Below are 25662 nucleotides of genomic sequence, written 5' to 3' on the forward strand. Positions count from 1 at the left end.
GACCAACAGGGAGAATTGGCCAGCAGTTGAAATGCACAAGTGTCTTCACCTGCTTCAACAAATGCTACCGTGTAGCAAACCACACTTCACTCACTCACACACACACACACACACACACACCACATTCGACGTATTGCGAGCTTAGAAGTCGGCTATCTGGGGGCACGGTGGCACGGTCGGTAGCGCTGTCGCCTCACAGCTAGAAGGTCCTGGGTTTGATTCCCGCCGGGGACGCTGTGGGCGCTGTGGGCGTGTCTTCTCCTCCACGTCATCAGCGCCCATACCCTTGGTGGGGTTGGCGAAAGGGCCTACTCTGTGTGGAGTTAGCATGTTCTCCCCGTGTCTCCTAGGGTAGTTAATACCCTCACAAAAACCTGTAGTAATCCTGGTCACTATACTGCCTCCCCCTGGTCAGCCGGGGCGCCTGATGGAGGAGAAGGGAACTGGTTGGAATAACGTGTTCCTTCCACGCGCTACGTCCAACCAGGGAAACTCCCCCCTGTCAGGTCAGTTGGCTCTCATGCATTGAAGGAGGCATGAGCTCGGCCCTGGCCTCCCTAGGTTGGTGGGGGGAGTGTAGTGCCCAGGATCACTTAGCAAATTGGCACCGGGTGAAAAAAGGGTTACAAAATCGAGGGATAAAAATGATATTAAAAAAAAAAAGAAGTCGGCTATCTTAGCTATTTTGTACGTACCATTGTAATATTTCAATTATTTATAATGGTGCACCAATAGCAGCAGTTTTTCAGACGTAAATGGTGCATTTGTATAGCGCTTTTATCCAAAGCGCTTTACATAGATTGTGCATTACATTCACCCATTCACACACACATTCATACACCGATGGCGGTGGAAACCATGCAAGGCACCAACCTGCTCATCGGGAGCAATTAGGGGTTCAGCGTCTTGCTCAAGGACACTTCGACACTAACTCTGGGGGAGCGCATACAGTATGTTTGTATGCACAGTAGTTCTATGAACTGAGATAAACTTGGTGCAGTGAATTAGTACAGTGGTTCTTAAACTGGGGGTCCCCAGATGATTTGCTTAATGTGCAACATTGTTTTCTCATGCAACAGTCAAAACAAACCAACATACAGTATAAGTGTATACAGGGTGTCTGCACATTTCTAAAGTGAGTAAGTGACAATTTAAGGACTTTTAATACATTTTGAATACCTCTAAAATTGCCATTAAGACCATTACTGCGTCAAAGTAACCAACAAAACTGTACTATGAAACATGGTCAAACATTGGCCAAATTGTCAAATATTATTTTAGGAAGAGGCAAAATGTGTGAAAGTAGCCCATCTAGATCTGCTATTTTCACAATGTGTATCTGTGGATCGCTAGACAACTAAATTAAATGCCTCAACTCCAAGTGCTTGTCAGGGTGGGCGTTCGGCACAATAGCCAATCAAAGTGACTACTGGTCAATCACTGCACGTCTTTTCCGGGAATTGGCAAAACACTGTTGTAGATTGTATATATGTGCTGTGACTCTGTCCATGTGTGCTTCTTTGTATCCCTGCCTTTGCTTTCCAGGCTGTAGATCAGTGGTTCCTCCAAACATTTTTGCTCCAGACCCAAAAGAGTCTCTCCAGGACCCAAACTAGTGAAAATAGCCGATCTACAAGGTCACAATTATGCGTCACATAGCGACACATTGTGAGTTTGTAGATTTGCAATTTTCACTACTTTGTAAATGTTATAACATTTATGGAATATCTTTGATTAGATTTTTAATCATGGTTTATATTTAGATTTTTTGGAAAATCTTGTGAAATAATTAAAAAAACAAAATGTAGGAAACAAGAAGGAAAGGGATCTTTACTTGTGACCCAAAAATGGGTCTTGACCCAATCTTTGGGAAACAGTGCTGTAGAGTACTCCTGCAATATCCTCCAGGTAGCAACTCCTCCCCCCACCATGTGAAACATTGCCACTGGCAAATGGCTGCAGGCTATCAAGGCGAATCCCCCCCCCCCCCCAACAAAGTCCCTGAGAAAATGGCCTTGCTGCTCCAGGAGAAAAACAGCCCAGAAAACCAAGGCAGGGGGCTGAGCCCAGATGAATTGGGTGGGCTCATTATGGTTCGTCTGTGTTGGTGAATAATTATGCTCTGGCTTTTTGAGATTTGGCGGAACCATTTCCGCTGAGGTTAGAATATTGCAATTAGAATGTTGCTAGATCGATCAAGTTAGAAAAAATCCCAAGGAACTAACCACTTAAGCCCCATATAATTATTCGTATGACGAATAACGAAAATACCATAGCCGATCTATTATCTTGTTTCTTCTATTGTATCCTTTCAATATGTCACCAATAACGACTTGCCCAAAAATAGGAACACCACGTTAAAACATCGTAGGCGATGCAGACATCGATTGTTACCACATTATCCGCTGCACATACATTCAGGCTTTGTTTTTATATCTGGTTGGTTGTTTATTGTTGGGACTGTCTGTGGAGCATTTGACACTCAACATTTCACTCGCACAGATGGGCTACTTGCACTTGTTTGCAGTGAGAGGAACACAGTAAAACAGTGGGTAGGTTGGTGGCAGATGTATTTTAAGTGGGCCTGGCAGGACAATCAGAGGCATCACTTCCCATTCCCTGCTGTGTCTCCTCTTCACTTCCAGCGTGCGGGCGGTGGGGGGCTAGTTAACTTCTAGCCAGGTCACTCTGGTACCTAGGCCAGTTTGGTGTGTTTATCACGTAGTCACAGTGTTGTGTTGGTGATTGTGTCCCTTCTCTTTGCTGTCTCTTTACAGTGTGCCTTTCAAAGACCTCCCCTGGCCATTATAAAGGTCCAATACGGTCAGAATATGTTTCTCTCTCTCTGTGTTTTGCAATTTATTCATTAATTTCTCCATTTGGAAGGGTTGATTATAACCACTTAAGCCCTGTTCTGTTTTTGTAAAGCGACTTTGAGTACCAAGAAAAGCGCTATATACATTTTATTTATTATTACTACAACAATGCATTGTGAGCTTATAGATTTTGAGGATTTGAGGAAAAAAGGACACATTTTGTGAAAAGCTAGCTTGCTTTTGGTCAAAGAGGTGTTTATGCGTCAGAGAGAGAGAGCACAGTTTGTTGTATAGGTCAGATCTTTTGCTATGTTTGTTATGGCACAAAGTTTTGTGTGTGTTCAGAGAGAGCAGTGTCTATGGCATTGGTTCTCACAAATGGGTCCCGACCCACCGTTTGGGGAAACGGTGGTAGATGGCAGCGGTTCTCAAACTAAGGTGCCGTTGGGGTCAGGCACTGGCAATCGAAAAATGTATATTATACATATAAAGATATTTTTTGGGGGCTTTTTGGCCGTTATGTATAGTTTTCAGTAGAGACGAACAGGAAACGGGGAGAGAGAGATGGGGAGAGACATGCGGCAAAGATCGTCGGGAACGGGACTCGAACCCACGATGCGTTGTCAGGCTACATTGGAGCCTAGGTGCCCGGACCGCTACGCCAGCCTTCCGGGACATATTTTAATTTTTTATTGTTTTATAATCAAGAAAGCCCGACACTCCTTGCTGACAGGTGCCTGCATGTCGTGCGGTGACAAATATCACCCTCCCCACCCGACTTCCCTCCCTCGAACACAGCAGGCCTATTTGCTGACAATTTGTGTTCGTATAGACGTGGTGGTCACCTACTTTACCACTGCGCCACGCCACCCGCGCTTCAGTACAGGTGTGTTTAATAGGGAACGTTTTAATGTTGGGTGAGGACCAAGTGCACCACACACACACACACACACACACACACACACACACACACACACACACACACACACACACACACACACGCATCTTACTAGTACTGTACCTTCCTCCACCACCTTATTTTCCTGGTCTCACCACTTTGTCCTTTTATTATTTTTAGAGGCAATCAGACACCAAAGAGAGGCATGAATCAGAATGTAAATCCAGCAGGACTCACATAAAAGAGCCCTATAATGTATTCATTAGTTTTATTTAAATTGAGAGGCTGTAGTTTTTTTTTTATCGCACTCTCTCCCTCTCTCTGCCTTCCATCTCTTGCCAATCTAATCGGATGTATAAATCCACGTCGGAGCTCGTCCGTTGCATCTGTGTGTGTGTTATGTTTTTGGTCAATGTCAGGTGAATGTAGTGTTGGGATATGTATGTTAGACTTAAGACTCCCCCACAGGTGGAGTGAATCAATATTGCTGTGACTAGAGCCAGACCGATGTATCATTATGGACGATATATCGGACATTATTTGACTTTTTTGATGACTGATCTGTATCGGCAGTTATGTAGCCGGCGTGTTCCGATTTATGAATGAGTATAAATAACTAAGCCCTATTCAAAAAGAGATGATCTACACGCTCACAACGTTTTTGAACATTTTGACAAAGAAAAATCTTCACCTATGATGACATGCCCAAAATAGAGATGCCAGGTTGAAATTGGGATTGTCATCGGACCCATAAATCTGGCACCGGTCTGGCTCTGGCTTTGACGTTATATAGTGGTCGTCATCCGTACATTGCTTATACACGTGGCCTCTCTCTACCATCTCACTGCGTAGCCCGAGGTCTAGCGCTTCAACTGACAGACCGACAGTCCTTCAAGCGAAACATGGAGCTACATTGTTGAGTTGCAAACCTCTCTCGATCTGATGTTAGCAATGATGTTAGTTGCTAACTCGTTCTCATATTTAAGTTTCTTAGGTTTGTTTTTCTTGGCCACAAATGTTAAGAATGTGAGTTGGGTAGCATTTTATTTAGACAGATACTAGGTTCATAATTGTTTACCTGGTAATCCTATAGTTTCAATGTACAGATTGCTGTTTTGATAGTATATTGTTTAGACTGATGCTGCTAGGTTCTTGGTTTACCTGTGACTTGAGGCACTACACTGGTCTTGGTCTCTATACATTCTATGTATGTGATTATTTACCTTGCTGCCTATTGCGAGATGCTCTGGATAAGAGCGTCTGTTAAGGATCTACATGTTTTACTTGTAATGTTGGTGGATTTAGAAGAAATGCGTGGCTAAGGGCATCGACAAACGCAGGCAGCGCCGCCCCACAACAGTCACCTGTAAACAGAGCAGTGTGTCAAAACCATGACACCCTACTAAGAGCTGGCCGAGAGAGACAATATGAAACAGTAATTACACCACTGTGTTCATTCAACTCCAGGAGTGTACAAATATAACCAAATTAACCTTGTTTGCTTACATTTAGACACTCCAGGAAGTTACAAATCGCTGCCGTCGGGCAGAAACCTGGTATATCCATATTTCAACTTATGTTTTTTGTTTTTGTATATTAATGCATTATTAATTTGTCCTACACGAGTGTCGCACAAAAGTAGGGAAACGATCTGAGCTTGTAGATTTTGGAAAAACTAGAGTTGGGGCCGTGGGCCTGCCTACAGTATACAACAACAGTTTTGGACATACAAGGTTTCCACATGATCTGACTGACACCACGACGAAATGGATAAATCAACACTGAGGCTTTCTACAGTGTGTGTACAGTGTTTTTTTTTATCAGCCGTTATTTACACAAAATGTCAATTTTTAATTCATTAAAAACAAATCCAAGCATTTTTCAAAATATATTTTTTTAATCAAAAACTTCCATATAAAGTACTAGATTCTTTTTTTGTAGTGAAAATAGCAGATGTACAAACTCGCAACACGTTCTGAATGCGACACATTGTCTACACAGCTTGTAGATCGGCTATTTTCACTAGGTCCTGGGGAGACATCAGAATTTCTCTTCTGACTCTCTCTCTCTCTAAAGTTTGGGAACCCCTGCTCTATAAACACACATCCTCTGTCTCATTACCGTGACGATGACTGGGCTTTAAGTGGGGGGCTCTCTTTCATTTTGCACGTGAAATCACACAAATGGGACGCATACGTTGTTCTTTTGATTCCGCTTTTTCGTTTTGTTTAGTTTGGGCATATTTTATTGCTTGCGTGCATTTCACAAAGGCCCATTGTTATAGCGGCAGCTGTTTTCTGTAAAATTTCCCCCCCCACACCCCCTTACTCCACTGTTCTTTTTTACACCAGCTCTTATGCCAGAGTAAGGTATTATTGGGCGGTAACATGCCCATGGTTTACTGCTGGCTCTTATGCCAGAATAAGGTATTAATCTTGACTTTGTTCCACAGTTGGAACAAACTCCCCATTGCAGTTAGAACTGCAGATTCACTCCCATGTTTTTCTGCCGTAATCTGAAGACTCACCTCTTCAGACACCACCTTTAGCCCGTAGCACTTGTCCTGTAGCCTTGACGACCATGCGGTCTTATGCAAAGGTAAAAATGTAATTCAGATAGCATGCTATTTAGACCATTGGTTCTCAAATTGGGGTCCTTGGGGGGTTTCCAGGGGGTCCCCATCAAAAGTTTTAATATAGCATCACAATCATTTTAACCGCTTTAACCTTTTATACTTTGGCTATTCAAAAATAGCAGATATACAAGCTCATAGCGCGGCACCAAGTGCCGCGCTATGAGCTTGTAGATCTGCTATTTTTGAAAAATCGTGAACATTTGTGCAAACCTTTTCAATATATATTTTTCAAAGCGAACATTTGTAACTCAAATCTTTTTTTTATAATTTTGGGGGTCCTTGGCATGAAAATGTTTGAGAACCACTGATTTAGACGGAGGCTCTGTTCATTTGTTTACCTGGTATCCTATAGTTACTGTAGTTTCAATGTACAGGATAGATAATATTATACTGATCAGACTGATCCTAGGTTCTTTGGTTGACCTGTGATCCTAGTTTACTGAGGCACTACGCTGTCTCTCTGCATTTGATCTGCGTTGCTGTTTACCTTATTGTAAGTCGCTCTGGATAAAGAACATCTGCTAAATGCCTGAATAGTAAGTTGTATTAGGGCGGTGACATGCCCACAGTTTACTGATTCATTTACACGTGGGAGGGGAAATATTTTCCTTCAGTTCAGCCCATTCGTTGTCGGTGGTGCCAAGTCCACTTATTTGGGTTGTTTCCAAAGTGTAGTTGCTTATTTGGGGCTTGCTTCCTAATGTCGTTTAAACCAGTGGTTCTCAAATGTGTTCATGTCAAGGACCCCCAAATTAATATGCATTTGTCCGCCGGACCCCACATCTGAAAATATTTTGTGCCACATAAGATTTGTACGTTATTTCTTAAATGGCACATCCACAAGCTCACAAGCTTGTGTTATAGCCGTGTGTGTGTTCCATTTGTACACTCTCAGTTATGGTGCCCCCCCCCCCCCCCCCTGTGTTTACCAGGTATCTCCCCCCTACCCCCAGTGTGGAAGGTACAGTACACCCACACTTTTCCCACAAGGAAATGTTTTTGCACCTATGGGACACCTATGGGTCTATGCATCATTCGGTGCATGGACTTGAGTACACACACACACACGCGCACACGCACACGCACACACATCACATCAAGCATCACGACATAATTTGCACATACATGAAAGGACCACAATGGAAATAAGCCGCTGGCTTTCTTGCCTGCTATCCTTTTGATAATTGTGTGACATTGTATGTGTTCTACATAATGATTATTATCAATAAAGAGGTCAAAGTCAAACCCTAGACGTTACGCAAACCTCAGCACCACTTTTGCCCGGGTTCCACTGCTTGACCTTTTGTGGATGGATAAGTGACAGAAATTCAGAATCAGCTTTATTGTCAAGTTTCCGTGCATGCTCCATCATTTTGTAGTATTCCTCGAAAAGATAGAGATAGAGTGAGAGATAGAGTGAGAGTAGAAGAGAAAAAAAGAAAGACACGTACGTATGTTTGTGTGTGTGTGCATACATACATATATATATACACGCACACACACAGCATATGTGATATCATGTACAGTATGCACATGATGTTTGGAACATGAGCATCATATGCAGGTGTCATCATCACCTTTATTTATACTCGGGAGTACAGTTGAGGGGCAAGCCCTCATTTCCAATGTAACCGATGTTACAAAATAGACACAATCCATTACATCGTTACATTACATTTTACAATCGACAAAGTCAATCAAAACAAAATAACTCAATTAAAACAGGGGCAATCACGGTTAAAGGTGTTGAGGACCATTGCTCTGAACTGACCAAATGATGGCAAGGAGCTCAGTTTTAAAAAACCTTTGGAGTTCATTCTAAGACGTTGGGCCAGCGCTGACAGAGAACGGTGTGTACAGTGATAACATGTATGTACATGATGTTTGGAACATGAGCATCATATCGTCTCCGTCGGGTGGAAACCTCATATGTCCAAAACTGTTACTTTTCAGGATAAAAAAAAAGAAGAAAAAAAAGCGAAAGTAGCAGCTTGTAGATCTGCTATTTTTTTTGCTTTTTTTTGCGCATACACTACACTACTTTTGCTTTTGATATGCAGGTGTGTACAGAGCCCTGTCACTTGGTGTGAATGTGTTGGCAAAAACAAACTATCTGAGCTCACCTGTGAGCTCATGCACCAGCACTAGGGTTATCACGTTCAGGACATTTTATGTGACTATTTTTAAATAATCGTGTTTTTTTTGGCATTGAACGTTGGAACATGTAGATACAAATTACACTTCTGTTTGGCCTTTAGGCATTGTAAACAGAAATTGCACAGGGCAGGTATGACAAATAACTGAAATACACAATATTGGCACACAATGTCTTTCTTTTCTGTGGCCAAATTTTAATTTGGGGGTCCTCGACATGCATTAGTTTTAGAACCACTATTATACATGGTCATGTTGTTTGATGAAAATCGCTTATTTATAGTGTTCTAAATATCGGTTTTGATATATTTTCAGTTAATCGCTCGGCCCTAGTTTTATGCTAATCCACCTGAACGCTCCCCAAAGCGGACACATCTCCTTGGTTATTTCCAGACACACACACACACACACACACACACACACACACACACACACACACACACACACTGCGGTAATGAGTGTTGCATGTCAGAAAGTCCACATTTCCACACATGGCTTCATTTCCACACTTGGCACAGTGCAGCTTGCGTCAGAGTTCTGGAAAGCCAAGGCATGGTCTTAAACATCCACCACACCACCACCACCACCCCCATCCACCCCCAGTTGATGACTATCAGAGGGTTGGCTCTGTGTCGAGGGCATCGGATCATAATGTAATGTGGTATTTTCATCTTAAAAGCTACTGGCAGGTGCAGCATGGGTAAGAAGCAAGCAAACAAAAAAACAAAAAAAGTGGTTTCAGTTGAGGGTACGTAGTGAGCTGTCTATCAATAGATTTCGGTATTGATTGGGTTTTATCCGATACTAGGGATGTTAACGACTTTCAACAAAATATTCGACTCGTGCTCCTGTCGATTATAAAAATAGAAACCGAAAAATATTTTTATTTTTAATGACTTTTTCAGAAACTTTATAAACGTTACTGTTTTCCAAAATAGCCAGTTCAATGTGTACAACATGATAAAAATGGTTTCCAAATGGGAGAGGGAACTGTGTGTGTGTCTGTCTATGTGTCCTGCTTGTGTCCTGCTTGTGCATGCTTGAAAGCCCACTTTCAAGCATGGCAGTTTTCGCATATGAGTGTGCAGGTGTGGGACGATTTTCTCAAGATTCACGATAAAACAGTGCAATGCAAATTGTGCAGCACAAAGTATGCATATCACTCGTCAACATCAGTGATGTTAAATCGCATTAAAGCGAGACACCCAAAGCCTTCACCCAAGCAACGGGGAATGGCAGACTTCATCGTGAAACCTCGTTCGCCATTGTGATGACCGGCGGGCATAAAAAAGATCACTGATTTGACAGCCAAGATGATAGCCGAAGTCGTGTTTTGGGGCAAGCATTCTTGTATTCGCTAAGTTAACCGGAATGATGTTATAAATGTTTATATCCAGGCCGTATAGCTACATATTGTTGAAAGTTTTGTGGTGTTACTATTATTATTTGGCATCGGAAAGGAGAGCTGAGTCTGACATCATTCTTCCTAATTTGTCAAACGTAGGCCTCGTTAGTTATAGGCTGCTGTAGCCTACGGATTAAACAAGTGTTTTGTTTTAATAAACACACAAGAAAGTCTCATTTTTTATTATCATTCGGGCTTTGATGCACATTCTAAACATGAATGCTGCAGTTGTGGTGCTTAAAGTAAAGCACAGTTTAAACGGTAAACGTTAGTAGTATGTTGTACTACCGGGGCACACTTGGTCGTGACTAATACTACTCTACGGTATCGGTCGTGGTGGTGGTACTCAGCCCTATCCGTCGGTACGTGATCTGCACAGATCTGCCTGTTCCACCGTACATTTTGTGTGCACCTCTTCAGTCGCTCCTCGTAAAAAGTGTGTGTGTGTGTGTGGTGGGGGGGGCTGTACTGGCTGCAGACCGGGCCCCGCTGGCTGATCTGTTAATGGGCCTCGCTCCGCTCGCTGGGTGTCTGGCTGACACGTGTGCCTGCCGCGCGTTTGATCCAGTCTCTGGAAGAGTCCATGGATACAACCTGGCCTTCTCTACATGGGGCTGGATTCATTTACTCACGCTCCTAAGGGCTTACTCCCTCACACACACACGCGCACGCATACACCACACACACGCGCATACACACAGATAGATGGAAAGAGCGTAGTGCATACTGTTATGTTGTAGTTAATGGTAGTCGTATGAAGCCATTTAAAATACTTGAGTAGTTTGTCTAGGACATGTCAAGGACCCCCAAACTAATGTGTATTTGTCTGTGGACCACCATACAATATTTTCCCCATTTTGTCACGATTTGTTGAAAATGGCCTTGTGATCTTGTAGTTTGGCCGATGTATAGAGGGCTTAAAGTGGTTAAACCGACTTTGATGCTATATTAACTAATTTTGCTGGGGACCCCCTGGAACCCCCTCAACGACCCCTGGGGTCCCCGGATAGGACCCCACTTTGAGAACCATAGCCTATAACTCATCCCTCTATGTACATGTAATCAGAGAATAGTGAGATCGTAATTAGCGCTTTGCCGTACACAATTAAATAATTTCAGGATTTGTTACTCACTGTCAATTATTCATACATTTTAGTTGCTTAGCCGTGTGTGTGTGTGTGTGTGGGTGTGTGTGTTTTAAGTTGTTAGAATGTCAGTGCGTGCTTGTGCTTTCTCAGCTTGGTCTCTAGATTGTCCAGAGCGATGCATTTTGTTTGGAGCGGTTTAGGGGGAAAACTGGTTTCCAAAATCTTGGAAGCTTGGAGCGGGTTCAACATGACTTGATTAATGCATCAGGTACCAAATACAATGCAGCTCTTGAGGCAAAGGGGATTCATGTCAGTCAGCCAGCCAGCCAGCCAGCCAGTGGTGAGCGAATGCTCTCCCCCTCTTTCTACACAAGGGAGGCCAGATTAACCTGGTGACTGTGGAAAAAGTTACCTCAACGTTTTTTCAGAACCAGCGGGGGCCATGAAAGATCTCATATGAAACCTTGACTTTTAGGTTGTCACAAATTAAATCTGACAGTGTTTGTCACTCTATTCATGAATGGAGGATGGACGTGCATTCCTGTAAATATGTTCATTACGCCACCGTTTCCCAAACAGTGGTTCGGGGCACATTTGTGGGTTGCGGACACATTTTAATGGGTTGCGACCGCGAGTAAATATCCCTCACAAATTCCACACAAATTCAAACTTTTTCACGAATTAACGCTAAACCAGATCTTGCTCCGGAGTCCGGACACTACTTCTTCTGGCAATGGCAATGATGGAGAGCCACAGGGCATCACCTTCCCCTCCCCTGCCAATTTCAAACCTTCACTTTTACAAAGTGATTGAGTCACGCTGACTGACGGCACGGCCTGCTAGTGAGGAACTCCAGCTGAATGATTGTCATTCAGTTACCTTAGGCCAGAGTGGAACCCACGCACTGCACTGGGCGTGTTGGGAGAGAGAGAGAGCGTGTTACCTTTTCGCTGTGGGGCAGCTTTTCAGTTCAGGTTACTGTCGGCTTCGAGTGAATGAGGTTTTACCGAGTGAGTCACGCACACCACCAACGTTGTCTTCAGGTTGTGGTGTTCAGTTTGAAAAGAATCTGAATGAATTTAGGAAAGATATTTTGACACCTAGCGCCTTCATCCTTCCCCGCTTAGACAGATTTCTGGGGTTAAATGGACTGCTTTCTACTAGTTAGTCAATGATCCTGACGATTTAAAACACATTTAGGGCTAATGATTCTTCTTCTTTCAGGGACCCTCAAGGTTCATTGAAGGACGGTGCTCCAAATGGACCCTTACAGGTCTGTTCAGAGTTATGGGGGGGGGTCCTTGTCTGAGAACCACTGAATTAGAGAATTTGTTACATTCATATATCAAAGTATTCTGTGATAGCACTTTGACTGGGATGTTGTTGGCCTTCGTGTCACCGTTTGTGATTAGAAACCACTACTATCCCAGCGCTCTTTGGTTTCGTCTGGCAAAATGCCTTTCTTTCTGCCCCTTCTCTTTACGCATGCTTAGCAATCGTAATAAATGAAGGCCACAACACTTGGTCTGAAGACAGTTTGTTTACACCAAGCGTGGGTGACAAGTGTTTTTTGTGCGTGCACAGCCCTGCTCGCTCTGAGCCACCAGGGCACGGCTGGAGGCCTCGCCATTACATCAGAGATTTTTAAAAAGCGTATAATTGGACTCATTAAAGAGACTCCCCTCCCCCCCACCAGTTTTAAAGAGCTCTCTCTCTCTCTCTCTCTCTCTCTCTCTCTCCTCCCACTTTCTCACTGCCTCATTCCCAGCGGTGACCTGCACCCGTGACCCCAGGCGTCTTTAACACAGATTTATTCCCCCCTCACACACATGCTAGAAGATGTATTGTAGACAATATATACTTCCATGGTTGGTTTGACTGCAACCTATCTGTCCTCAAATGCACACGGGTCCACTCCAGAACCCCTCCTCTCTGCCCCATGGCCACTAGACCAGGGGTCTTCAACGTTTTCAGGCCAGGGACCCCCTAGCTGAGAGAGAGATGAAGCAGGGACCCCCTCTAAATTGCATAAAATTGCGTTGCAGATTCAACTTTTTTTGTTTACTTGGTCTGCTCTTTTTCCCCTCCCCACCAAACACCTCTTCCTCCAAAAAATAGCAGATCTACAAGCTCACAACGCCTCGTGCTGCGACCCCCTAGGGGTCCCGGACCCCCTGTTGAAGACCCCTGCTCTAGACCGCTCCTCATCCATGGCTTCGTCACTTAACCATTCTGTGGTCTCGCATTGCCAGAGTCTCTATGAAGTCTCTGTTGTTTTGGGCATTGTGTGCCCCAGGAACATTTTGAGTACTGTGCATATCCGCTACCCATCATTTGGTGCCGGAACACATGCACTGTCTTCTCCTGAGCCCTCACAGGGGCCAAACACATGCACTGTGTTCTCCTGGGCCCTCACAGGGGCCAAACACATGCACTGTGTTCTCCTGGGCCCTCACAGGGGCCAAACACATGCACTGTGTTCTCCTGGGCCCTCACAGGGGCCAAACACATGCACTGTGTTCTCCGGGGGACCCTCACAGGGGCCAAACACATGCACTGTGTTCTCCTGGGCCCTCACAAGGGCCAAACGCATGCGCTGTGTTCTCCTGGGCCCTCACAGGGGCCAAACACATGCACTGTGTTCTCCTGGGCCCTCACAGGGGCCAAACACATGCACTGTGTTCTCCTGGGCCCTCACAGGGGCCAAACACATGCACTGTGTTCTCCGGGGGACCCTCACAGGGGCCAAACACATGCACTGTGTTCTCCTGGGGGCCCTCACAAGGGCCAAACGCATGCGCTGTGTTCTCCTGGGCCCTCACAAGGGCCAAACACATGCACTGTGTTCTCCTGGGGTCCCTCACAGGGGCCAAACACATGCACTGTGTTCTCCTGGGCCCTCACAAGGGCCAAACACATGCGCTGTGTTCTCCTGGGGGCCCTCACAGGGGCCAAACACATGCACTGTGTTCTCCTGGGCCCTCACAAGGGCCAAACGCATGCGCTGTGTTCTCCTGGGGGCCCTCACAGGGGCCAAACACATGCACTGTGTTCTCCTGGGGGCCCTCACAGGGGCCAAACACATGCACTGTGTTCTCCTGGGCCCTCACAAGGGCCAAACACATGCGCTGTGTTCTCCTGGGGGCCCTCACAGGGGCCAAACACATGCACTGTGTTCTCCTGGGCCCTCACAAGGGCCAAACGCATGCGCTGTGTTCTCCTGGGGGCCCTCACAGGGGCCAAACACATGCACTGTGTTCTCCTGGGGGCCCTCACAGGGGCCAAACACATGCACTGTGTTCTCCTGGGGGCCCTCACAGGGGCCAAACACATGCACTGTGTTCTCCTGGGGGCCCTCACAGGGGCCAAACACATGCACTGTCTTCTCCTGAGCCCTCACAGGGGCCAAACACATGCACTGTGTTCTCCTGGGGGCCCTCACAGGGGCCAAACACATGCACTGTCTTCTCCTGGGCCCTCACAGGGGCCAAACACATGCACTGTCTTCTCCTGAGCCCTCACAGGGGCCAAACACATGCACTGTGTTCTCCTGGGCCCTCACAGGGGCCAAACACATGCACTGTGTTCTCCTGAGCCCTCACAGGGGCCAAACACATGCACTGTGTTCTCCTGGGGTCCCTCACAGGGGCCAAACACATGCACTGTGTTCTCCTGAGCCCTCACAGGGGCCAAACACATGCACTGTGTTCTCCTGGGGGCCCTCACAGGGGCCAAACACATGCACTGTGTTCTCCTGGGGGCCCTCACAGGGGCCAAACACATGCACTGTGTTCTCCTGGGGGCCCTCACAGGGGCCAAACACATGCACTGTGTTCTCCTGGGGGCCCTCACAGGGGCCAAACACATGCACTGTGTTCTCCTGGGGGCCCTCACAGGGGCCAAACACATGCACTGTGTTCTCCTGGGGGCCCTCACAGGGGCCAAACACATGCACTGTGTTCTCCTGGGGGCCCTCACAGGGGCCAAACACATGCACTGAGGGCCCTCAGGGGTCAGGAGACAGGAATCATGTGCCTTCTAATGCTCTCCATAGTACCTTCCCTGCTGTTACCTTCTCTAGCGCCCATCGTCACTGTCGGGCATAAACCTTGTATCTCCATATTATTTTCTTAAATGAATGCCCTACTTCATCATACTACTGTACAGTGTCACACAAAAGTAGCAGATTTCAGATCGGCTATTTTTGCTATAAATTGTATTCCCTTTTTTTTTTAAGTGAAAGTGGTTACCTTAAGTGTGTCTGTAGGTATTATAAATATTGAACTTATGAAAAGTATTAACAAGAGCTTTGTGACTAAATAATAACTAGATTGGATCCATTGGAACACAGGTTCTTTCCCCCCAATTTTCTGAAAAGTAACAGTTTTGGACATACGAGGTTTCCACCATGCTAACGAGCTAACCTCCCTGTTACGTTGTCCTTCAGGAAACGTTTGTGTGGCCAAGCTTGTTTTATCGTCCGCATTGGTTCCCCCCAACTTTCCGTCTCTTCTGTGCAGAGAGTGTGAAGTGAACGCACAGCGTTGCTGTTGCCAAGCTCAAGTCAACTTGTCGGCTTCATGCCGGCTTTCAAATGTCTCTCGGGCCTTCGTTCAGCTGTCCAAACATCACGTCGTTCGTTGCTCATACAGAGGGCCTTAAAAACTTTAAAGGAGCACTACACCCATTTTCAACCTATCTTCAATATAATTGGTCTTCACTAATGCTAAACTCATTATAAGAAATGCACCATTTCTGTCTACTCACTGTGTCTCTCTCAGAGGAGGGCTGTGGACAGTTCATGAAACTGCCTAGTGCCTATCAGTGAGGTTGTCAGGTTGTCAACAAGATTTCAAAGATACATATTTTAGCGTGCTAACTTTCCAGGAAGATAAAAATTGTCGTTTCTATTAGCTTGGAATCCCCATTTATGATGTCATTGTTGGTAGGCTAGGCAGGTATCTGAACCGTCCACAGCCCACCACTGAGATGCAGAGTGAGTAGACGGAAATGGTGCCATCTTATAACGAGCTTTAGTGAGGACAGAATATAAGAAGATAAGGTTGACAATTAAGGGGGGGTTCCAAATAGCCGATCTACAAGTTCACAATGCGCTGTGAACTGTAGATCTGCGATTTTCAAAAAAAAAACATTTCTTTTTTTCAGATGGAGGTCCGCGACCAAATACTTAAATACCTAATATGGGGGTCCTTGATATGTTTTTGTTTTAGAAGCACTGTCTTACAGAGTGAGGGCTGACTGGCTGCATCCCTTGTGTTCCACCATATTGCTTTGCCAAAATGGTGCCATCTCCATGGGATGATTCACCACACACACACACACACACACACGCACACACGCACACACACTTTGCCGGGGTTGTCTAGACTTGCCCCCACGTGGAAGAAAGGAAAGGCGAGAGGGAAAATGTCCTTCCTTAATTCATTGTCAGTCTCTGTCTTTCATAACTCCACATCAGTCCTGTAAGGTTAAATGTGGCCTACTGGTTTGTTTGTTCAAAAGCCAGGCCAACTACTGACTTTATTTTAGAATGGCACCTGATTCAAGTTGTGATTTGTTTAGTTTGTTCTCATTGCATTAAGCCTTTTGTGCTTAAATGTTAAAATGGACTTTATGGGGTGCAACACTTAATTGAACTAATCGGTTTAATCAGTTTAGAATATATATATATTTAAACACGCTTTTCCGTTATTCGATAATTGAAAAAGTAATCGATGGAGTAGTTAAGAAACAAATGCTTAGTTACAGCCCTATGGAACATAGCTGTGGCTGGATCAGATATCGGGTCATGCTGAGTTCTTAGAGAAAGAATAAGGACTTGAGTAGTGCAGTGGTTCTCAACCTTTTTAGGCTGTGACCCCCCCAAAATAATGATATTTGAACCGGGGACCCCCACCCTGACAAGTAGTTGGAATTGTAGAAGTTGAGGCCTGAAACTTTGTTTGACTCGGTTCCACAGATGAATATTGTGAAAATAGCCGATCTACATCTCGCGCTGTGAGCTTGTAGATCGGCTATTTTCACGATTGTTGCCTCTTTCTTATAATATTTGACAATTTGGCCAATGTTTGACCAGTTTTTATAGTATAGTTTGTTGATTTCTTTGGTTGCAGTAATGGTCTTTTTTTTGGGGGGGGGGGGGGGGTATTAAAAAGGGCAGCAGTGAGCCCAGCCCTCTGGTGTGTTGTTGACATGGTCAGTAGGTCCAGTGCCTGCAGCAAGTGACCTCTATGTGGTCCTGCGTGTGGTTGGTAGATCCCTCCCTCCCTGTTCTGACCCCTCCCTGACCCCGGCCTCCATACTTTAATGATGCTACTTTAATGACTCCACTGTGACGGCTCTTTTCCACCACAACAGCTAAAGTGAACCGTACGGCGCTGTGAGATTTTTTTTTTTATCGGAACCTAATAGACCAGTGGTTCTCAACCAGTGGTCCGGGGACCACCAGTGGTCCTTGAGGGGGTTCCAGGTGGTCCATTTAGTTTCATTTTACGCTCTCAAGAGTTAAATTATTATAATTACAAAATATTCTAAGTCTTGGGTCTGAGAGGCTAAATCTTACCAAGTGGTGGTCCGTGGCTCAAATGCCGAATAAATAATGGGCATTGATATGAAAAAGGTTGAAAACCACTGTAATAGACTCATAGTGCATAACTCTAGTTATGCACTATGAGTCTTTAGTTATGCACTATGAGAACATTTCATGTTCCGTCTCAGTTTCCCCCACCTTGGTTTGATTGGCTCCGCAGCGGATTTGAACTGGAAACCTACGTGTGTTTCCTGTTCAAATCTGCTGCTGAGCAAATCAAACGAAGCTATGAGAAACAAAATGATTATTTTAATTGTGGAGAGACCTCCTTTTATCAACACGCAAACATACATAGTACATGCATAGTACATGCATTAGGAGGCCTGGATAAAAAGGCGCACGCGACTACTCACGTCAATGAACAGCAGTGGCCAATGACGTATCTGCCTGTATGCCATCCATCAGCGTTCCCAGCGGTCATGGGATTCCTGGAAATATTTAGACATTTGGAAAACTGTTTTCTAGGCCTGGAAAAGGTTTGGATTTAATCAAATGCTTTGGGAAGTGTTTGGATATTGATTTTGTAATTTGTTCATAAAAAAACATGTCCCAAACATTATGTGAAATACCCGTGGCTTAATGTGTACAGGACGTCACGTGAAAAAAAGGAATAGATCTACAACCTAACAACACGTTGCATCGTGATGCGTCGTTAGCTTGTAAATCTGTTCTTTTTGTCACGTGACACCTTCTCTCGAGTCGGTCTTGGGGCATTTATGGCACACAGGTGTAAGAGCCTCATTATTGCACCGTATGATTGGTGGGCCTGGAAATGGGGTAAAATACTTTGTAAAAGCAACGGAAAAGTTTTGTTACAAAATGTGTGGGAACCCTGATCCACGGTCTCCCTACTCTTCCATTATGACGCCATGTAGACCAGTGGTTCTCAAACTTTTTCATGCCAAGGACCCCTAAATTGATATACATTTGGCCGCGGACCCCCATCGGAAAATGTTGTGCCAGGGACCCCCAGAAGCAAAGATTTGAGTTACATTTTTTTGCTTTAAAATATATATGTTAAAAGATTTGGACACATTTTCAAGATTTTTTAAAAATAGCAGATCTACAAGCTCATAGCGCGGCACTCGGTGCCGCGCTATGAGCTTGTATATCTGCTATTTTTGAATAGCCAAAGTATAAAAGGTCATAGTTATTCTGATGCTATATTTACACATTTTGCTGGGTACCCCCTGGAACCCCCTCAAGTACCCCTGGGGGTCCCCGGACCCCACTTTGAGAACCAATGATGTAGACCCTGGTGTCAGGTAGGACACCTACTGGTTGACAGATAGTCTGAAGGTCATGAGGTCGACTTCTCCCTTGGCCAAGTGGAGTCTGTCTGTTGACTGAGTGGTAGAAATGTGCTCTTTCATGCAGGACACCTGGCTTTGTTTGAAATCCCAGGGAGGATATTGAAGTCTACCATTCGAATATGCTACCCCACACACACCTTTCAACAGATACTTCATACACACACATATTTGTGTGTGATTTGATTTAGCAATATTATGTTTATCTGAATTATCTATGTCTTTCACCTGCACACATAACATTTTGTTGCAGATTAAACCTGTTTTAGATTTAATTTATAGCTTCATAGACTTGTTTGACAGCCCTGTCATTGTGTTGTATTCATCTTGATGTGTATTTTCTGACAGTTAACCACTTAAACCCCCAATACTTAGAAAACTTGTCTGCTACTTGGTCTGCTTTATTTCCCCCCTACACCAAACTTCTTTGACGAACACGCCTCGCAGCGCGAGCCGTTGTGAGCTTGTAGATCGACTATTTTCGCCTAATGTGGCCCTCAGAGTAGGGACGCTATGGGTGCAAGTGGTTAATGTAAAAAAAGAAAGAAAAAAGGTTCCTATCACATGAAGATTTGGCAGCCCCCCCTGTAGTAACTCAATATATAATTATTTTCATGTACTTTAATTGTGCGAAGAAATAATAGAAAACAAAACTATTGTGTTTTCTCATTGCACATTGCACTGGTCAGTTTGTGTAGAGGTGGACTGAACACAAATGGAATATGAATTTATGTGTGAGCCCCATCTTCAATGCTCCCTCTCTCTCTGCTGACTGTGTCCCAGCCAACAAGGCATCTGGCCTGCAGGTCCACTCCACTCGGCTGGAGCTGTGTGCTGTCCTCTACAGCGATCCCTTTAGCCGGAGCCAGGAGATGGAGCTTTAGATAGAATGATATTATGTCAGGACCTGTGTCTGCTAAAACCCCCTCCACATGATCCAGGGCTGTTTGTTTTTCGCGTGGTGCCAGATCTGTGGCTTGTTATTCTTTTCTGTCGAGGAATTTCCAAGTGTGTTGCGGGGTCTCCTCTGCATCTCAGCAGGGGCCCTTGCCCTGTTTACCCTCTGCTCCTCGTAAACTCTTCCCCTCTCACTACTACGGTTAAAGTCCCTCGGTGCTTGTGGTTAGGTTTACACTGCTGGCCAGTGCCTGGTGGGGGGATGGGTGCAGCGGGACATGCTGTTGGGTGGGGGGAGCGTATGCTCTGTCCAGCTGGGAGGTTAATTAAGGCAAACAAGCGCACAGCAGTTTCTGACCCCCCCCCTCCTCCATGTGGCTTCGCACACTGATTTGTAAAAAGTAGTAGTTGTTACAAATTAGGGCGGTTAATATATCGAACGTTTATTCTCATTGAAATGTCAACTTTCATAAAATACATATCGCAAAAGGCTGCTTAAACTGCAATAATTGGTATATAATATATATTCTGAATGGCCCCTTACAGGTCTGTAACTCTGAAATTGTACCAAATGGACCCCATTTGGTTCCATTCGTGCACTCTCAGAGTTATATTGGGGGGGGTTATTAACCAAACAAAATGACCGATCTACAGTGAGATTTTGGTGTAGATGATAAAAGAACACACCAAGTACAGTGCAACTCAGTACAAGTACAGGGGGTCGTTAACAGTCTCAGGCAGACGGTGACGGCCGGGCTGGAGGCAGAGTTGCCAAGTCCGCTTGTTTTTCTGTAAATCGCTTGTAAATATTGGTGGTTGTGTTTTTTTTTGGGGGGGGGAGGTTATCTCTGAGCTGGGGCTTGCTTCCTAACGTTGTTTAAGCCAGTGGTTCTCAAACGTTTGCCTGTCAAGGACCCCCACATATGTATTTTGTCCACGGACCCCCCATCTGAAAATATTTTGTTCCAGCAAACCCCCCCCCCCCCCCCATGCTTCGAAAAACAATCCAGATTTTTCAAAATATTTTTGGGGAAAATAGCAGATCTACAGTACAAGCTCACAGTAAGTCGCATCTGAGCTTGTAGGCAGCATCTCTTGTGTTCCACCATATTGCTTTGCCAAAATGGTGCCATCTCATCATGCCATGGGATGATTCACCAAACAAACAAACACACACACACACACACACACTTTTCTTCTCAGCTTTGTCAATGCAATTTTCTCGTGGAGAGTTTGTTGGTTTCGCTCAAGTACACGCAGGTCTGCCTCTTGTGTTGCATTTGGTTGCTAGGCAACAGCAGTGGCTAAGTGTATGCAGTACTTGAAAGCTAGTCTCCCACTGTCTGTCTGCCTCCTGGTCTCCCAGACAGCACTGCACTCCTGTCTGTCTGTCTGTCTGTCTGTCTGTCTGTCATTTACGGCAAGGCTTCTCAAAGTGGGGTTCGAGGACCCCCCAGGGATCCCTGAAGGGGTTACAGGAGGTCTCCAGCAAAATTAGCTAATATACTGTAGCATGTTTTGTTTTGTTTTGTTTTGTTTTGTTTTGTTTTGTTTTGTTTTGTTTTATTTATTCACACAATAAAAAACGTATATAAGGTAACAATAAGAAGAAGGAAAAAAAGACACAGAAGTAAGTGCAGGTGAGAAAGGAGACCCATATAGGGCTTATACAAGTTTCTCACCTAAAATAATAAACAAGTAGTAAGTTGAGCATAGTATTCAAATACATATCAATTTGGGGGGTCTTTGACTTGAAAAGGTTTGAGAAGCACATCAATGAGTAGGGCTGCTGTGACTGGTGCTTTCACACTTGTCTGTTTGCTTAGCCCTGGGCTAACGTAAGCTAATGACAGCCTGGGTTTGGCTTATTAACCCATCATGTTCACACGCATTCTGTGCTGGCCCAGAGCATTGGTACGAGCCCCGGGGGCTAGGCTGGTCATTGATAATTCTACTGTTAGCCACCTCATTAGTATCCTATCCACACTAGCTATTTAGCCACCATGTAATTTCTTTGGGTCTAACCACCGAAAAGTTGGTGTGAAACTTGGTCGAGAGCAGGGCCCGAAAGACCACAGCTTTAAGCTATGTACTAACTATGTACTATGAGTCAGAATCAACTCTATTGTCACATCACTGCTTTACATTCTTTATTGTCACATCACTAGTTGTAAAGAAGTGGGTGAAATTAGTTGTTGCATAAGCTCCATCATTTTGTTGTTTTTTCAGAGAAAAGGGGGGCATGGAGAAAAGAGGGGGTTCAAGGTAGTCTTCAGCACAATTGGTTTATTTGGTATATCATCAAAATCGGTTTAACCCTATTTAATACTTAGGCTGTGGCAGATATGGAATAATTATGAACATGTTAACAACACAGATCTTCTCTTATGCCCTTGTGCCCTTCCCTGGCACAAACTCTTTTCAGATGGGGGTCCGTGGCCAAGTATACTTTTGGGGGTCCTTGACATGAAAAGGTTTGCGCTCCAGATGGTGCAAGCCAGCAGTCATGACTCATGCAGGAGAGAGGTGACAGACGGGGGAGAAACACAGTAGTAGACTATGATTTGCACGACATGAGCATTTAAGGGATGCAAAACTATGCTCTTATTTTGCGCACCATCTTTAACCCATTAAGACATGAGTCCGATTCTACAAATGTCTTCTAAATCCTAAAACTTATGTTGCTATAATCAGTCGTTCTCAAACTTTTTCATGTCAAGGACCACCAAAATTATATGTATTTGGCCGCGGACCTGCATCTCAAAAGATTTTGCTCCAGGGACCCGCAGAATATAACCTATGAAGGTTATATAGTTCAATGGTTCTCAACCTGACATCATTTTGTTGGGGCGGTGGTCCCTAGATGACGGTGAAGTGACAATTTAAGGACTTTTAAGACCTTTTTAATTCCCCAAAAGAAAAGAAAAAAGACCATTACTGCATCAAAAGTTATCAACAGACTTTATCATAAAAACTGGTCAGACATGGGACAAATTGTAAAATAATGTATAAAGAAAGATAGCCGATCTACAAGCCAGTCCTCCTATCATCATCCTTAGTGATAAACAGGCCCAGTCTTCTATCATCCTTAGTGATAAACAGGCCCAGTCTTCTGTCATCCTTAGTGATAAACAGGCCCAGTCTTCTATCATCATCAGTGATAAACAGGCCCAGTCTTCTATCATCCTTAGTGATAAACAGGCCCAGTCTTCTATCATCATCATCAGTGATAAACAGGCCCAGTCTTCTATCATCCTCAGTGATAAACAGGGCCAGTCTTCTATCATCATCCTCAGTGATAAACTGATTGTTTGTGAGCTTGTAGATCAGCTATTAAAAAATAAATCTTGACATTTGTGGAAAACTTAACATTTATTTGAAACATTTACATTTCTCGTTTGTTGTTTGTTTGTTTGTTTGTGAGCCTTTAGATGAGCTATTTTCACCAATCTTGCCAATGTTTTAGAAAACTTTGAACATTTTTTTAACCATTTTAAAATAATTGTATGGGGGGTTGCTGAGTCCGCGGCCAAATACGTATTAATTTGGGGGTTTGTGCTGCCAACATTTGACATGAAAAGGTTTGAGAACCACTGCCGCTTTGTTTTCCCTCTTCTGTTCCCTGGTGTTATTATGATGATGTCTCTGGTGGTGATTATGACCGACAGTTATGCATCATTGTGTATGAGTGACACAAATTTCATTTTCTTCATGCAACGGCAGTTCCTGACATGGCTGTGTTGTTCTCCTCTGGTCTGCTAGGTACATGTATTGGACGGACTGGGGTGAAATTCCAAAGATCGAGAGAGCGGGCATGGACGGGACCAATCGCGCTATGATAATCGACAAGGACATCTACTGGCCCAACGGGCTGACACTGGACTACAGCCAACAGAAACTGTACTGGGCCGACGCTAAATACAACTTTATACACCGCTCCAACCTGGACGGAACCTCAAGGTACAGTACCCCCCCTCCATCACACTAGCTTCTGTCCCATCTAAACAGTCGAGACCCTTTGACCCAAACTAGTGAAAATAGCCGATCCATAAGCTCACAACGCTCCTCAATGCGACGCGTTGTGAGCTTGTAGATCTGCTATTTTCACCATCTTTTTATTCTAATTTATGACATTTCTTTGGGGATTTCTTTCTTCATTTATTTATGAAATGTAGAATTATTAGTTTTTAATTCATGAAAGATTGTTCACATTATTGTTTTTGTTTTTTTATATTTTTAAATAATAATAATAATAAAAAACAAAATGTAGGAAACGAAAAATGGGATATTTAATCGCGACCCACCAAAAAATTGTCCGTGACCCACAAATGGGTCCCTAACCCAGTGTTAAGGACTATTGGGTAGGCAACAGGTGGCCCATGCGCCAGAACTGGCTATAATGTCCAAATAGAGAAATCTGCCCCATCTGAAGAATGCTTTTATCCATGTTGAGAGTGAATGACAGGCAGCCGTTTCACACTTTCTTTCCATATCTAAGAGACTGGCTTTGATATATATATATACATATATATTTGTTTTTGTTTTATTTTTTGTTTATTTGTTGTGCATGGGTCTGTCACTACCCTTTTGTTTTTTCAACTTGCTGTCTCAGACTCTGCTATAACTAAAGTCTCACTTTACTTTTTTTTGTTGTTGTGATGAGTATTTTTATGATTGGTATTACATTTGTAGGCTAAAAGAAATGTGTGATGAGATATGAAGAAACAATGCTATTTTAGTTACTACTAGTTACTTTGTAGATTTTGATTATTATTACAAAACATACATTAACCACTTCAGCCCTATATACACTTCGGCCTTTTGAAAATAGCCGATCTACAAAATATTTTTATACATTTTATACATTTGAAAACTTGTGAAATGGAACATTCTACATAATGAGTACTCTCTACTTTTGGTACTTTAAGTACATTTTGATACCAATACTTTAACTCAAGTAAAATTTGACTTTGACTTGTAACAGAGTATTTCTACATTGGAGTATTGATACTTTTACTTTAGTAAAAAAATGGATTACTTTTTCCACCACTGCTTCCAAAACACCCGACATGAGAGTCATGACACCTCTTGGCATTAACCAACCTGTCAACCTTAGGGACCAGTTTGTGAGCAGTCGTTGTTTTCTTAATGTCACTCCAGATGTCTGTGTCACCTGTGGGAGTGCAGTTTGGATTTATTACTGAGAAAAGCCTGTTCACAGAGAGATAGATGTTGAGATAAGTTGAGTCTGTCGTGAGTCTCCTGCCTTTTGGTAAACATGGATTGCTGTTTTTATTTTTTTGCAATGCTGCTTCCAGCTCGTTTAACTTTTGCGTTCTGTGTCCCGTCCTCCTGCGTAATTGTTTTATTTTTCTCTGTGTGACATCTCTCAGTGTAGGGTGATAGTGTTGAGTATTCCTTAATACTTTTTTGCAAGCATACGAGACACAGGTTTGCCCTTGAACTCACAGAAGAAAAAGTGATTTCTGACTTTCCAATTTATCTGTCGAACACCCGACCTTCAATGTCGACCTTTCTCTTTTTGGACATAATTTTGAACCACAGCAGCAATCCGCCTCAGCTTGGCTAACAGGTGATACTTACCTGAGTATTCTGTGTGTTTATACTGTGTCTGATGACATAGTTTATGCAAAGTGAAGAGCCGGCAGGTTCAGTAACTGCTGCCTATTGTTCATGTTGTTTACACAACACTCTCAGCGGCGAGGGGGCAAGTAGCTAGGGCGTCATCAGAGCGGTTACATAAATAAATTGTCATATTTGTTTCTTTTTGATCAAAATCATCAGACGGGCCAGCTTGAACTCCTTCGCAGATTCTATGGGGCCACCAG

At 44.0% G+C, this 25662-nt stretch overlaps 1 protein-coding gene across 1 annotated transcript in view; it reads left to right on the forward strand.

The window, feature by feature from the left end:
- lrp6 (low density lipoprotein receptor-related protein 6) overlaps positions 1-25662 on the forward strand; it is a 99435-nt gene that overhangs the window by 13486 nt on the left and 60287 nt on the right. Inside the window, exon 3 of the mRNA XM_084049435.1 lies at positions 23576-23773. Coding sequence (XP_083905561.1) covers positions 23576-23773 — 198 coding nt within the window. The remainder of the gene's footprint in view (positions 1-23575; positions 23774-25662) is intronic.

This window comes from Gymnoscopelus microlampas (assembly GCF_963454915.1).
Source record: "Gymnoscopelus microlampas genome assembly, chromosome: 23".
NCBI lineage: Eukaryota > Metazoa > Chordata > Actinopteri > Myctophiformes > Myctophidae > Gymnoscopelus > Gymnoscopelus microlampas.